Below are 17,372 nucleotides of genomic sequence, written 5' to 3' on the forward strand. Positions count from 1 at the left end.
TTGCTCATCTCATTATTTAAACAAGACATAAAACCTCTAACTATTTATTAATATATTATTTAAAGCTTTTTTTTTCCTGCACATTACTACATACTCTTCATACCTCACATTTGCCACTGGATCATGTGTAAGCTCGAGCACAGGTAGAAAGAAGTATTTACAGAAGAATGATTTTGAAAACAGTTCCATAATGAATTCACAAGTATCTAAAAACCGAAGCCTGTTCCAATAACTTTTTCCTTGGCCCAGTTCTGAAAAATAAAAATTCACAGATATCATCTATCAAGTTTTCAATGTCAGACAGAAAACATTTCAGAAGTTAACCTTTGACTGGAAGATGATAACGACACGCATGAAAATGAACAACTTCACAGCCTATTTCAATTCTTCCTTTCAGTGAAAAACCAACATTCTGAATTCAATGACCATTTCTGTGAGTGAGCACTTGAAAAAGCAAAAACAGCAAGTGAACTAGCTACTGTGCTGAACAAAGACCTGTATGCCTTTCAAACCATGTCACAGGTGTATCAAAAGTACCATGCAAACATTAAGGAATGCTGATGGGAACTGTTAAAACTTCTAACCTATCTTTAAAGCACAAAACTTACACCAAAAAGTCAACTTTAGGCAACCAATTGACTAAGAAATTAATTTCTGAGATTTATTCAGCACTTCTTAGGCTGCAGCCTCTAGAGAACTGTACTTACAGAGAGGAACTCTGCTCTGTATGTTGCAGCACCTACAGATTAAGAATTTTGGGTACAAGAAGTAGGGTTGGAGGGGTGTTGGCATATTATCAGTTTCCTACATTGCCTCTTTCCCAATCCCTTTACATAAGCCTCAGATCTATTCCTCAAATATGCACAGTATGTTTCGCCTGGTGATAATATGAGCAACTGAATGTCTTCAAAGTGTAATCCCTCCAATGATGGAATAAATTACACTCTCTAAATATAACTAGAAATAGATCTTCAGTCAAAACTAAGTTGCATCTCTAAGCAACCAAGGAGAATTATCTTACGTTCAATCAGTTTCTGGATAACCTCATGTCTCTGTTCTTGTTTGCGATTGTAACGCAAGTAAACGCAGAGGGTTCGAGCAGCTGCTTTTTGGACTGGCAGGACATTCTTGAAAGAAATAAAGGGGACACAATTAAACACACCTGAAAGAACATGACTAAAAACAAACAGAAATTCCAGAAGTAGAAAAAAATAGCTAAAAAGTCACCTACTTTATAAATTTTGAAAGAATTGGCATAATGTAAGGCAGAATAAGGAAGTCTGGCCAATTCATGAGACACCTACTTGTTTATTCCTTATGCCCAACTTGTAAATTCACCTATTTCAAAAGCACCTTAAAGTATTCCATGTTTGTAAGGCACCTTCTATATTAGAAAATAAAACCTGCATCTTCTCTTACAACAGAGTTTTATTCTTGACTTAACTCAGAAAAATTTCAGACTAGTACCTCTAAATGGTCATTTATTTTAGGACCACAGTGTTCTGGCATAAGGAACGGAACACAATGCAATGTTATGTATGGAATTGGGAAAAAGAAGGCATATCTAAGTGGAAAAAGTTTTGATTTAACTAGAAACAAATTGATAATGAGACAAGGAAAGGGAAGAAGTCTTGGGTAGGAGGAAAAACATGACAATCTGTCAATCCAAATTTTGCTCCTCAAATGGGGGGAAGCTTTCAGAGCAAATTCTCAGACATATAAAAAACCCACAGCTTGATGTACCATATGCAATGAGAAATAGTACTTTCAGATTAATATAACAGACATACATAGCAAATATCTGGTGGCCATTGCTCTAAGTAGCATAAACAAATAAAAAACAATGAGAAAGCAACAGGTGGGCTCACATTTGTTAAAATGATTGTCAACATTCTGTGAAGAAAACGGTAATAAATCTGATCACTCGATATGATATGAGGGAGACATGCATATTTTTGTAGTAGCTTCTCATGAGTTCTCCACTTTAAAGAAGTCGCTGCTCTCTGTTCTGCTGCTGTTAATGCAGGAATCAAGTCAGGAATAGACAGTAACTAGAAACAGAAATATAAACATTAATCTTACATCTTCTAGCTGTAGGTCATGTTACTATGCTTAAAAAGCACTTCACAATGATGTAAGAAGGGAACAGATTTTAAAGGGTCAATTAATTCCTCTGCTCAGACAGGATCAGCTGTGACCATTTCCAGTAGATACTAGGCTAACTTATTCTTTGAAAAATTTAATGATTAGGTTTAAAGAATCTCTCCTAAGCAGTAAATTCCACTTAACTAGTCCAAAAGCTATTCCAGTACCTAACTAAATACACCTTTATCTCCAACCCCTTCTCCTGACAAAGAAAAACTAATCACTGTTCTTTTTGTAACACCCTTTTGCAGATACGAAGACCATTACGCCAACTCTCCTCAGTCTTCTCTTTCTCAAACCAAATGAATCCCATTTTTCTTCTATCCCTTTCATCTTTGCAGTTATTGTTCTCAACTCCCTAATTATTTTTAACAGGAATTAAAGGAATTATACACTTTTTCTCAGTAGGAGGCAAGGAATTTATAGTAGCCAAGCTAAATTCTCTTTAGCACTTAAGAAAAATGAAGCACTGCCACACTTGACATTGCATTTTCTCTGTGTTATACACATTTACAGCTGTAAATGTCTGACAAATTCAAATTTTAAATTATACTCTCAACTTCTGTCCATAGAATAAAATAGATTTATTCAGTTCTTATACTATTGCAATATCTCAATTTATCCACACAGTTAGGAATTATGCTCAAAACACTATCTCAAAGCAAGGGATGATCTCTTCTGTTCCACCTTACAGGTGAGGAGTCACTGAGTAAAGCATCATCCAGACACATATACAATTGAATTAGCAAAGCTGGGAGCAGAATACAGATCTCTTAAATCCTAATTCAGTGCTTTTACATCAGGGAATAGATTTCCTTCTAGCAGAAGTAGTGTCTGAAAATGGCAACCATGGGCATTAGGCACATCAATATAAAAAAGATTTAAAATTAGGGACTAGCTGTCACTCCTTTAGCAAGAAACCAAGTTTCATTTTAACTCAGCTGTAGTTAAATAGAAAAAGAACCTGGATAAACTGTTCATTTTTATATTAAGTCTAATCTCTCAAACCCCTTGATTTTTAAAGTTTATAAAGTCAACAATCAAAAAAAAAAAACAAAAACAAAAGACCAAAGAGACTTTGTCTCTCTGCAAAGCAAACTTTTCCATACAAAATATGTCTGAACAACTTTGCTACTACCTTCATTTAGAAAGGGAATTCAAAAAAACCATGAGAATACCCACCTTGCTTTCTGATCCATTGTTTTCTCCTCCATTAGTCATTAGCTCAAGGATTTCAGGAAGGTGACCTACCAGAGCATCCAACACCTATTTAAAGAAAGGTTGCAGGAATGAGGTCTTTAAATTAACCTGACTACATTTTTAACTCTCACCAACATATCCCTGCTGACATCTCTTATGCTACTGCTCTCTCATGTTGAAAAAAAAAAAAGATGGATTGTAGCTGCACCGATGAGGACTGGGATTTAAAACTGACACTTAAATGTTGTAACATAAGTATTACAGGCCTCAGCTTTGATTAATGGGATCAGACAATATTTTCTCAACTATTCACAGCATACAGTATTTTAAAATGAACATTCGTCCTTAAGAAAGATCTGCATTGCATCAGCAGCTAAGAGCCTCAACGAACACTGAGAAATGGTAATTTTTTATATTTATCAGCTGTATCATAAAAGCGATTTTTCTTGTGTTAAGAAAAAAAGCTGTTGATAGAAAAAAAACAATATACAGCCTATATTAATAGAATAACCCTACTTTCAAAGCTTGTGATACTTGAAACTCGACTAGAAAAGAAGAGAAATAAATATTTTTTGCACCAATTCAGACTGAGATTATATAAATGATAAAGCTCCAAATATTTGTTATTGTTCCTATAAACATACAGGGATCAAAACAAGGAGTTTTTCAAAATCACTAGCTGCTTCTAAGTCTCAAGCTTCAGGTGTTCAACTTGAGAAATTTTTAATATGAGTCAGAATTTCATAAACTATAAATAGATGTCCTATTAACACTTTCAATTTCCCTGAAAACATCTAACAAAAGGTCCCAAAAGAAAAAGGAGCACCTGAATGCAAAACTCATTTTTCTATGCCATATCCAAAGATGCTCATAGAGAGCAAAAAAACATCAACTATTGGAATAACTGTTACCAAGGGAAATGGTGACTTTGTCTCAAACATAAATATTTGCCTTTTTTCAATCCAAAAATGTCTCACTGTGTTGATTTCAATATAGCTAAAGGATTCATGTTTTATGCAGGTTATCTTGGACCAAAACTCCTTCTATAAATCTTGATCTTTGAACCATACACAACTTCATCTCCTCTTCAACTGGAGAATAAAAGCAAAGCAAAAACTTTGAACGCTATCAACTATTATTTTAATAAAGTATCAAAACCAAATCTTTCCCCAGAGTTTCTAAGGTAATAAAGAATACAGGAAATAAAACTATTTAGAATTAGTATTTTTAAAAGCTAATAGATTCAGTGTGGGTTTACTAAATTCAAACACCATTTTTCTCCTTTCAATTCACCCACAGCTGGTATCTCTATGCAGTGTCTGCGAAACAGAAGCAAAAACTGTTGATCATTTCAAATTGTTACTCTACTGTCTTAGTGCAGAGTTATTAAACATTCAGATAATCTGCCTCCATATAACAAGCAAAAGAAAATTCCAATAAAAGTGTATTACCTCCAGTGACTCATCCTGTAATAGCGTAACCAGTTCTTTATGTATTGTATACACACCAGAATTTAAAAGCTTAGCAACCTAAAAAAATGACAGTAAGACAGCAAGGTGAAACATTCTTCAGTTCATTGGCACAACAACACATACTTACTTCCCAGCAAGCATGAAGAAGGGATGCAGAAAAATTGCTTAATATCAGCCCCCTAAAGTTGTGTACTTTATCACATCAGAAATATGCTTATGTAAAGAATATGAGTCAAGAAACAGGTCTATGATCTAACCATGAAATCTGCTTTTAGAATTAACTCTATTCCACATTTACCAAAAATGATTAAGGCTGTACTGCAAGGCTAGAAAAATTCCTTCTGGAACACTCAAATATTGTACATCATGCTCCTTAGGAGAGTTAACTGTCAGCTGATGGATCATTTATGAAAGATAAAACATAAAAACTGGCTAAGCCAGTGATGAATTTTAAGTTTCCCCAACCTTTCCATCTGAAGTTTTCACTCCTTACTTCTTTGGGTTTTTTTACTGCAATGCCTAAGTCTCATATAAATTTCTAAAAACACTAGCAGTCCATCTAATCTCTACACTGTTAAAAAGGGTTTATAGCAAACATGAGACAAACTTGAGGAATGAGATTTTTTGCCGTAAGGAATATTTAGATGATGTTTTTAATGTGTTGGAGTTTTTTTTTTACGTAAGCCAAGTGAAAATAAGAGCTTGCTTCCAAAAAAGCTATAAGGAAATGGCTACAGGGACTTAATTTTTTAAAAAAATAACCCACCTAGCAGTGAATGCCATAAATTACTCATTTTTGGTTGTCATGTGGTTTCCCAGTTATGCTGTTAAAATTAAATCAAGGAGAACTAAATGTACATTCAGACCAAGGCAAAATTTTACATTTTTTTTAAAAATTAGCTAAAATACTTTGCTTATATTCAGGCATTACCTTAACAGTGTTAGACATCTAATACAAAATATTATGCAGAACTAATGGTAATTTTAAAATGTCAACAATCATGTTGGATTATCATTCATTAAAATAAGGCATCAATAGGTAATGAGATGTGGAAATCTACCCATCTTTCTTAAAGTGGTGGAAGTAAAGGCATTTGTGCCTCTACTAGTTATTTACATGTTTTCAGCAAACTGCTTAATTTACCAATTTCCCCAGCAACAAAATGGGATAAAGGACAAACTCAAGGACTGAAACACTAGGATTCTGAGTAAAAGACTATGAAAACCTTGAAGATTTCCCTATATGGGTTTCTATATTCAGGAGAGTGTATTTTAATTTCTGGAATTCACCTCATATAACTAGTATCATCTATGTCTTTCTAAACTTTTTAACTTTTCTGAAAGTAAGAGTGGAATTTGCATAACCTGAAAGGAATTATAAGAATACATATGCTTTCACATCTCATAAATTTCCAAGTAGCTGCATATTAAATTGAGCATTTAATTTAGATTTGTTCCACATAAATATTCCTCATAGAATCCCAGCATAGACCAGCAAACTGTACACTTCTCAAGCTTGTCAGGAGCAGAAGTAGCAAGTTCCTTTCTGCCATTTGTCTCATTGTTTTCTAATAACACTGAAAACCTTCAAATACTATAATTACTACAATTGTTTATGTTTGTGGTGCTATACCATTTTAAGCTTCTTCTAGCTTTTCCTCCTTAACAGCTGATCTAGCAGTAGTCTTTTGCAGCCAAATGTCACACAACTTACACAAACTAATGTGTGTAGATGGGCTATATGCAGAAGGTAGAAAGGACTGAACACCTCTGACCAACTCAGGAATTGCAATATGTTTTCTCAAGTCTTTTTGTTTTGGTTGAACAGTCGCAAACGTAAGCTTAAAGAAGAAAACAAAATAAAATACAAGCATGCAAGTAGTAACAAAGAACTGTTGTAGACTCACTTCATAGAAGCTTATGGCCATAGTGTATCTGACAGGAACTTCAGGGTCATGACAAAGGCAGAAAAATATAGAATATAGTTCTAAATGGAAGTTCTTTGGATCCACAAAAACAATCATGGCCTGGGGAAAGAAAAAGTCCCTTATTAACTGTACAGCTAAAGGACCACACTGTCAGAGATTATCAGATGAACTTGAGAGAAAACAGGTTGTTATTTTAAGCAGGAAGTATGGAGTTTTTGATGGCCCTGTTAAAACACAGGCACCAGACAAATTCCAGAGTTGCAAACTAAACTGAATTTACATATCTTCCAGACATGCTGAAGACTTTTTTTCTGAAGACATAGATTAAAACTACAAGATATAAAACCTTCGTTTTAGAAATACTGTTAATGTTTCTGTACACTAGTGACAGCTGCAACTGGATACTTCAAAAACAAAGAACATTTTAGCAAGCAGCAAGAATCTGAATTTAAGCCTGATTTTGTGTGTACATACCTTGGTTTTGCTCAAATAAACCAACAGATGTCTACCTACATAAAGGGTGCTTGTATTTAAAAGGTAGAATAAAAATAGCTGTCTCCTGGCTCTTGGTGCAAACATATTTTCTTTGAATATAAATGCAGAATGTCAAAATATAAAGTAGATTAAGAGAAACATGAGTGGTGTATTTAAAGAGCTCACGTAAAATTGATCAGACTTTCTGCACTCTGGCAGGAAGATGACTAAAACATGAATCTAACCATTCAGATTCAATCTTCAACTCCCCAGAATGACATGATACACAATGAATGTGAAAGTGTAGCTTTGAGTGGTTTGAAACTGAGGACTCTGTTTCACCGCCATTTTCTCAAAGCTTTTGTGCTAAGAGTTTGGAGAAGATGTATGGGAAAAAAAAAAAACAGCATTGGCTGAGTCAGAACTGGCCAATAATTTCCAGAGGCTCTGCCAAGAGCAATCTTTCTTGGTAACTCTTTTGGACAATCTCATTAACGTAAACTTTGCAGGAGAGAGCTGGAATCTATCTACCAATGAACAGCTTGAGAATAACTTCTCTATCACTCATGCAGTCTTGTTTAGTGAATGATACGCATGACACAGATTATTTAACCTTAAATTAATGTCACTTACTGGAAAATTGTAAGCACAGTTCTTCCTCACTGAAATATACTTCTTTTCCTGTTCCAGAGTTTGAAGTTGTAGCTGGTTATCATTGTGTCCATTTTCCTGCTGCAAACCCAGTGTGGAAAGCTTCTTATAAAATTCCAAAAACCGTAAGTGCTGTTCAGGAGTAAAAATGCCTCAAGAAAACAAAACAAAACAAAACAACAAACTTTCCTCATTACAAATGCTATTAATAATGTCCCCAAACAAATCTCATTTAAAAATCTATCAAATATGTCGATTTTTATCCCTCCACCTTGAGTCTAGCAGAGTATGCTAAACACAAAAGAATTCAGAACAAACTACAGGATGACTTCAAAAATTACAAGTGATTTAGGAATAAGAGAACAATCAAGGAAAAGGTCAATTTTTCTCTAGAGAGAGAGGAAAGCTATCAGTGATTGGTACTAAGAAGGCTGAAAAGCTTAATGCTTTTATTTTCTCTCTCAAATCCTACTAGTATCATCAGGCTCAGTACAATTAATAACTGAGGCAAAGAATCAAGCTTTAAGTAGAGAAGGAACAGGTCAAGTAATACTCAAACATGAGAGGTTTTCAAAATGTGCTGTCAAAAGTGCTTCATCCAAGCATTCAAAAGTATTTAAGTACTAGCTGCTGAATCTTAAATAAGTCAGATAACAGAATGGAAAAGGGCTGAAGTGGTACTGATTCATTTAATAGCTGGAGAGGGGAAGGTCAAGCCATATAATTACAGATCAGTCAGGTTACTCTCACATTTCTGAAAAAATTTGAAACAAACAAAAAAATCTACTTCTAAATACTGGAAAGAAAAGAAGAAAGTAGCCGTAGCCAACATGGCAAAAGCAAAACTTGTCAAACTGTCAAAATTTCCTTCTAGTACAGGATAACAGGACCTGTGAAACAGAGGCAGTAAAGGTCATGTTTTTCGCAAGCTAAATAAGGGAACAGGAAGGAGAGATTAAAAACTATAAAGGTGCTCCAAAACTGCTTGGAAAAACAGCTAAGAGCAAGTAACCCATGGATCACTGACAAGATAGGCAACTGTATAAAGAATGGTCTATCCTAGTTCTGGTACTACTCATTATTTTCACTGATTTTGTGGATGTCGGACGAGAGACTTTGCTTATTCAAGATTCTCATAACATCAACCCAGGACTGCTTATTCTTCAGAAGAGAGAGTTTAAAATGATCTTCAGGAACTGGATGTATGGTCTTAAACCTTTAGACTATTATTCCAGCAGGACAGCAGCAAAGTGCTATGCTCAGGCAGATCTGCATCACCTGCACTAGGCCAGGAAAGAGTAACTAGCTCTCACATTTATTCAGGGGGAAAAAAAGGCAGGTTTTCATACTGAAGAATGTAAACAGCAATATGTCCTGCAAGACACTTAAAGTAATCATACAGTTCAGGTGTCCCAATGCATAACACTTGTAGAAAAATACAAACTTGTCAAGAGTTCAGAGGTGAAGACAAATCAGAAATGAAGTCATTCAACCTAGGGATAAGACTGGAAAGACATGATAAATACAGGACGGACTGTTCTAGCTCTCTGTTTCTGGAAATAACAGTCTGACACTCTGGAACAGCCACTTCAAGTAATTTGCATTGAAGCAACAGTCACTTTGATAGTCTCTAACATGATCATGAAGGATCATTTCAAAGAGCTGTAAGAAAGATCAAAGAGTTTAAGAGGCTAGAGAGAAATTATAATGTAAAACCATGATTCTGTGCTGTCTCTCCACAGGTAATACATGGTGGGCAGAATGATCAAGGAAAGATCTGTTGTGCTCAAGTGAGAATTTGAGGAGTAATTACGGGTACAAAAATTATGGGTAGAGATTTGGTCTCAGCAGGAGCTGAGGAATCTACATGCCACTAGTTTTCCTTTCTCCCCTGAAATTACTTGTGGGCCACACTTTGTTCTGTGCCTTAAAAAGGAGACCCAGCACAGAAGTAAGCATACAAAGTTAACATCATACTTGTGTTTTTAAAGGTATCTAGTTTCAAGAATTCAGTCATCCCTATCACAAACTCCAGATTACCCAAATAAATCAGTCAAACCAATAAACATAAACGCCCATGTTTCCATCTCTGACCCTGACTAAACAAAACAAAACCAGCAAATAATAAACAGATGGTCACCCAAAGAGGAAATTCCCAAAATCCAGTATTTGCAATAGATGATGTCAAACTTTTACTTCCATATTTCTTTTACTAACTACCATCTCATTTGGTACACTCAAATCTGGGTGTTTTTCAAGGGGTTCAAATTCTCCAATATTCCCTCATTTTTAAGACTTTTAAAAAAAGAAATTCAATCATACCATATAATCCATTACACAGTTTCCCTAAATGGAAAGATAAAGAAACTAGGATAGATTCATCTGCTTTGAAGGATTTTTCACAGAATGATTTCACCAATGGCAGCACAGTTTGACTCCTATCATCTGAAAACCAAAAAAAAAATTTCAGAGTTAGCCATTTGTCAACATTTTAGAAAGAGCAGAGTGAACTTCCATAACAAAATACCAAAAGTTTCACTTAACATTTTCCAGTGTATTTTTGGCAGGTACTCACTGGAGGTACAAAACAAGAGAATGATGAACATGCTAACATAATATAGGTCCTAAATTTTAATACCTGTTCTCTTAGGTTGGTTGGCTGCTGTTACGGAAAAGGCATTCCCCAGTAAAGGATGAGGCAAAGTCAATAATAAACAGTCACTATCTTCTCCATTCACCAAGAATGCAGAGAGAGAAATAATACTGTAGTATTCCTACAATAAGATCTCCTACCACAGTGGTAATACAGGGAGATCAAGACTGAACATGACTGTGACAGTAAAAAGAAACATCTGGATATGTTGGAAGGGAATTTCTTTTCAACCTGCTGAGAAGAGTTTCAAAATCTTCTGGTATACAATAAATTCTCAGGAAAAAAACCCAAAATAATTAAAGACAGAGGAAAGAAATTAAATAATTTAGAAACTAAAGTAAAATCCAAGCACTCTGTCTCCTTATAAAATAAAGGAGCAAATGTTTAAAGAAATGTCTGCATTGTGACTCAATTTAAATAAAATCCTCGTATTAAAATGTTCAAGTTTTAAAGAGATTAGGATTTCTAATGGTAAATCAACAACAAAATTCAGCAAATAATTATGGCTGAACAAAGTCGTTAGGTTGACCTGAAGAAATCACAGAATGTTAAGGGGTTGGAATGGACCTTGCAACCCCTGTCATGGGCAGGGACACCTCCCACCAGAGCAGGCTGCTCAAGGCTTCATCCAACCTGGATTTGAACACTGCCAGGGTTGGGGCAGCTACAGCCTCCCTGGGCAACCTATGCCACTCTCTCCCCACCCTCACCTGAATCCTAATATCCAATCTAAAATTCCCCTCCTTCTTTGTATTTCAATATTGTGGGAAAGAAACTCTAGCATATAATTTTGGGTCATCTACCTTCAAAAATGTTAGTTTTCCAGTTCAGACATGAAAGTGAAAAATCTTAAAAACAAAATTTCCACAAACACATTCCTTACAAACCTGTAAATAACCATGCATTGCTTTTTATAAGTTTTTTTTTCAATAGCTCAAAGCAGCAGTTAGAGCAATTGGAGGTGGGGGAGGAGGAGTGAAGACTGAGAGGTGCAAAGAGAAGCACAGACTTGATAGCATAAATGCAAAGGCTGAATAATTTGAAAATTAACCTACTATCATACTTACTGATATAAACACTAACTTCTAAAACATCCATTTATGATATTCTCCCCCAGACAATCTTATTTTTCCTTTTCTTTATGTACTCCTCCATTCAGCTTAAATGCAACCATGTATTTTAGTCATTCATCACCAAGTTCCTGTACAGTAAATATTTGTTAAGCTAACAATTTGTATTCTGGGTATTGAGAGCATTAAATTAATTAAATACTAGCAACCCAATATTCCCATCATTTACACAGGATGTTCAGGCACTGGAATAGGTTGCCCATGGAGGTGGTGGAGCCATCAACCCTAGAAGAGGCCAAGAGGTGTCTGGATCTGATGCTGGAGAATATAGTTTAGGGGTTAAAGCAGTGGCAGGTTAATGGTTGGACTTGAGCTTAGGAAGTCTCCTCCAATCTTGATGACACTACGATTCCATGAAATCTTACTCATTCCATTTAGCCACATTACATCAGAAACTTGGAATAAGCTAACTGATTTCATGGATAACTGGTTTACCTCCATTTCTACATATATAGCACTGCAAGAGATAAAATATATAAACGATAAGACAATAAACAAAATAAAATGAGAAATGTCTGATGAATGTCACAGAACAAAAAGCAGTTAAATACAGTTTTAAGATGCACTAAAGCACAAAGAACTGGGCTAGCAAGCCTAAATTCTTACCTGCATCAAACATATCAAGCAGATTCACTAATGTCTCAAAGGCTGCAAGGCGTACACTGCTGCCCTCATCTCTTGCCAGTTCTACTAACTCAGGAAGCACCACAGTTTTTGTGAGTTCTGTCCTGCAACGTGAGGCAAGTTGTCAAAAGAAAACTTATAACGAAATAATACTGCCACAGCAAAAAACAATTCTTCCTTGAAATACTCATCTGGGTATTTTTGGGGTAGCTGAAAAGAAGAAAGTTCTAAGGAAATGAAAATTAATGCAATCTGAAAAAACTCAAAGGACTCCAACTATTTAGAAATCAGAGTTTAATCAGAGAGGTCAGTAAGGAGTGAAATACCTCATTAATTATACAAGTATCTAAAGTAGGGTGCCAATAAAATGGAGCCAGTGTCTTCTTGGTGGTGCCAACCAATAAAACGAGGTAATGGGCAGAAACTAGTGCACAAGAAGCTCCACCTGAATATAAGGAAGAACTTCTTTCCTGTGCAGTCACTGAGCACTGGAACAGGTTGCCCAGAAAGGTTGTGGATTCTCCCTCACTGGAGGTATTCAAGAACCACCTGGACACAATCCTGAGACATGTGCTCTGGGGTGGCCCTGCTCGAGTAGGGAGGTTGGACCAGATGACCCACTGTGGTCCCTTCCAGCCTAATTGATTCTGTGATTCTGTGAAATACTCTTGACAGTAAAATTTGTGACTGGCATAAGTAAGATGAAAGGAGATTTGCTTCTTGGAGCAAAAGTATAGCTTGTCTAGAACCTACCAAGCAGCATACTTCCCTGTGCCCTAGAATATAACTGATTTTTGTTTACTTTAAGAGATCAGAAAAATCTTTTCTCCAGCCCTGTTATTAAGAACTAGGAAGCCATAACCATTTCCACACTTCTGTTCTGTCATGCTCATTTTTTTATTTACAGTAGTCAAGATTTCCAGTGAATTTGTCTGCATTTGAGTTAAGAACCCCACTTTGTCCTGCTCTCACAGAGTTCTTGGTCTGCTTGTCAAATAGTGAAAGGAGTTGTAAGCATCACATCTCACAAACGGGACCTAAGCAATATTTAATAGTAATGGATCTGGCTCTGACCATTTATATTGCCCAAAACATAACACTGCAGGTAAACACTGATAAAATTACACTACATGAGCATTAGCCAAGACGACAAAGTCAAAACTATGTTTGACACAGAGCAACTGTGTACACAGAGTTTAGACTGTCATTCCAATCATAGTTTTTAATACAGAACTGATGATGACCTCCAGGATGCTGAAATAAAAATGACTAAAATACCCCTTCCAATCAGACTAAAGTAGTAATAGCTGTCCCTTTTGTAAATCAATATGAACAATAATCCTTTCAAATGTCTAACATCAGCATTAAAGTGATTTGCACCTTACAGAGTTTAGTACTGCTACAAGCAAATCAAGAGGTAGCTTAACAGTATTCATACAAACAAACGATTAAACATTCATATAAAGTTAGAAGAAAATGATGTATTATTTAGTGGTAATATCACTAACTAGTAAAAATAATCATTGGAACTGTTGTCACACTATACCTTCAACATTTATCTAAAAATATGCTCATTTCTGTTTATTTAACTGTCTTTATTTACCTACTACCTCTTCATCTTCAACAAGGAACACTGCAATAGCTTGCATACTGAAAATACTGACAGTTCACCAGTTCTTATGAGATTAAAGCACCTAAAACATTAGGAAGGGATTAGGCAAAAACCTCAGAGAGAGAACAGTCCATATGGATACACTAATGCTAAAAAGAAAAGTTGTTGAGGAAAGAAGCAAAGAAAAATACACAGGACAGATCACTAACGGATAAAAAAATTGCAAATGTGTTTCCTGGATTTCCATTTTGGTGGCACCAAAAATCTCCAAACTGATACAACAGCTAGAAGCATCTGTCCCTTCAAAACTCAGTAGTGATGGAATAAAAATACCAGGTCACTGCCTGGAGAAAAACAGAACCCTCTCTTTCTCCGGTCTTTAATCTCGCATTAAACAGAATTCAATTTTGTGATCCACAGAGATACACGAGACACGTGTTCAAAGTTCAGACTATTCAGTAAATCATTTAGTACAATGCATGTTAAATTTCCAGTTTTACAAATATCAACCATATTGACAAATAGTACCTTTTTCCCTGTAAACACAAGTTCTTTTACATTCAAAGCTGTTCAATATAGAAAACATCAAAATGACTTATCATGCTAACCTACATTTTGATATAAAAGAGAGTAAGTACAAAAACAAATGAGCAACTTTACTGAGATGAATAATAATGTGTTTTCAACATTATTCACATTGTCTGAACTTCTGCAGGAGAAGGACCTTGCAGAAGATGTGCTAAAAGCTATTTTGTATGCAATAAAGCCAAGTTTATCTAGGAATCTAGGAATTACCATTCTGCATGACCTTATCAAAACAAAGTCAAATTAAGTACATGGCAGCAATGCTTAGTTCTTGCTGTGAATATTAATTCCCTAAATCTGAGCAAGCTAACACACTGCCTGAATACTGTTCCATTATTGCATGGCTGAGAGGTAAATTGCTTTGCTTCAGGAATTTCTGGTGTTTTGCTTTTGGGGTTTTTTGGTGAGCTTCTTTTAGTAACTCAGAATCTAAAATATAATGGAATTCTCATTTTTTTTTTAAAAAAGCACTCCACAGCTATAGGAAGGCATCCCCAAACACCTGTACCAGCAAACTGAGGTACATACTTACCATATCTTTCAAATTACATTTCAGTTACAGTGGACAGTAAAATGGATTGAAAACTAGCTGAGAGATCCCAGGGAGTTGTGACTATTGGCACAGAGTCTAGTTGGAGTCCTGTCACTAGTGGTGTCCCCCAGGGTTCCACACTGGACCCAGTTTTGTTCAAACTATTCATCAATGACTTGGGTGAAGGGACAGAGCTGCCTCCGCAGCAAGTTTGCTGATGATACAAACCTGGGAGGAGTGGGTGATACCTCAGAGGAACCTCAACAGGTTGGAGAGATTGGCAGAGAAAAGCCAACTGAAATTCAACAAGCCTACATGCAGGTCCTGCGCCTGGGGAGGAATAATCCCAAGCACCTTCCAATCTAACTGATTCTGTGAGTCAGCTTCATCCTTGAATTTGTGCACAAATTAACAATTTTAAAAGCTGGAGGGACACTTAAGATCTATCCCTGCTGTCTAACACAGGGTAGGGAGCCTTACTTGATAGCCTTTTCAAGTCTGTAAAAGAAGTTACTGGTTTTTTTTCCCTCCCTGATATAATAACATGTGGACAGAAGTGGAATTTTAAAATATTTCACCACTCAGAGACCAGTCCCGTGTGGGTAGTTAATATGTTCTTTTATTAAAATATAAATTCCAGATATTTTCTATTTCTATATGTGAATACTGAAGATCTTCAAGCTTAGACTAGCTGATACTGAAGTGAAATTTGCTTACAAAACCCATTTAGCATGCTTTCTCAAAAAACTGCACAGCAATCATTAGAAACTGCTAAGACTTGCCATTATCCTCCTCCATTTTTAAATAAGCCAAATACCATCAATGGATAATTGAGATGATTTCAAGAAGCTATAGATGAAGACATTACTTACAAAAAACTGTTGGTTTTATGGTTCAGCAATTTTACTATAAAAGAGAAACAAAAATCAAAAAGTGGAAAAGAGCCAACTGCCAACAGACAAATCCTAAGAACACATCTGTACACTCCAAATTCATTACTGTGTATGCATGAGTTCAGCAATTTTAAAAGGAGTTTTTAGGTTGCCATGAAATATTTTAGAGAAGGATTTTGCATTTACTATCAGTACTCACCCTATTCCTCGAGCTATATGTTCCAGTTGCCGACACATGCAAGTTCTAACTTCATATTCTGCATCCTGGCACAGTGATTTTACCAATGGAAGAACCTCCCTTTTAATACTAAAAATGTGAAAATTTTGTATTAATATACAGAACAGGAACATAAAACATCCATTCAGCAGTACTCGAATTTTGCCCATAGATTACTTCTAACATCAATTTTTTAAAAAAATGATTTATCACAAATGGTATATGAGTTTTCTGAGAATTTTCAATTATAAAAGAGTACTGCATATCAGATGCAAATATGTGCTGTAAAGAAACAGGAAAAGGATTATTTACTGCCATTATCATTTATCATATTTCATCTATTACTTTTTAAACTACAAAAATACTAGGTAGTCTTAGAGAATGTGTCCTCAGTTAATAACCAGCTTCAGCACAATATTTAACAGCCACTGAAAGAATACAAAGAATTATATAAATAGAAGTGCAAATTCCAGTAAAATGCCTGTAATATCTTATCTTTGGTATGCAGGTAGCACCAAAGAGATAATTGAGAAGAAAGGAGAAAAAGGGTTTACAATTAAAAGCTTAAATATGGCAATGCCTTCAAGCAAGTAGACCAAGTATTCACATTAAATCAATGGCAGATGCAAAATAACTACTTTGATTTCTGTTTAAGTAAAAACACATTCAACATCTTGGCAGAATCAGCCATTGTGTTTCCTTTCACTGCCCAAGATGCTGCCATGAGTATTCATAAAATATCTCTATACAAATCTTTTTGTTGTTGCAAAACTCAAGAGAAATAATATGCAGACACAGACAAGCAAATTTTCAAGCCAGTTTGCACAGCCTTCACTCATTCCAGTGAAAATTTACTCAATTTTCATGAGAATGTAACATCAAATATGTAAAAGTAATTGCTATTCTGTGAATTCTACCAATTTGGAATATAAAGATTTTGAAGGCTTTGGTAACATTGTCAAAAAATACTCCTTTACAATGCTCATTAACTTTTGCATGTCCAACAAGAGTAGTCTAAACAGCAAAAGATGTAGATAGTTTTCTTCTGGCTGCTTTTAGTTCTTTTTTATTGAAGAAAAAAATCATAATCTAAAGGTATTTATTCCTAAATGTCATCATATCATCCTGTTGTTCCATCTTTTCTATTATGCTCACTTTGGGGCAGATCAAAATCATTATCAGAACAGAATTTCTTAGCCAGACATAGTTTCTATGCATTTAGAGCCCTCAGTGGATTTCTCTTCTAATTCAAAATC

General features: G+C 35.4%; 1 protein-coding gene across 1 annotated transcript in view; it reads right to left on the reverse strand.

Annotated features, from left to right (window-relative positions):
• The window catches only part of PPP4R4 (protein phosphatase 4, regulatory subunit 4), a 69,712-nt gene that overhangs the window by 12,895 nt on the left and 39,445 nt on the right, over positions 1-17,372 (reverse strand). The window contains 10 exon segments of the mRNA XM_009082837.1: positions 104-251; positions 1,022-1,127; positions 1,869-2,051; positions 3,328-3,411; positions 4,797-4,874; positions 6,725-6,844; positions 7,853-8,022; positions 10,193-10,315; positions 12,260-12,381; positions 16,099-16,206. Coding sequence (XP_009081085.1) covers positions 104-251; positions 1,022-1,127; positions 1,869-2,051; positions 3,328-3,411; positions 4,797-4,874; positions 6,725-6,844; positions 7,853-8,022; positions 10,193-10,315; positions 12,260-12,381; positions 16,099-16,206 — 1,242 coding nt within the window.

This window comes from Acanthisitta chloris, unplaced genomic scaffold (genome assembly GCF_000695815.1).
Source record: "Acanthisitta chloris isolate BGI_N310 unplaced genomic scaffold, ASM69581v1 scaffold2139, whole genome shotgun sequence".
NCBI lineage: Eukaryota > Metazoa > Chordata > Aves > Passeriformes > Acanthisittidae > Acanthisitta > Acanthisitta chloris.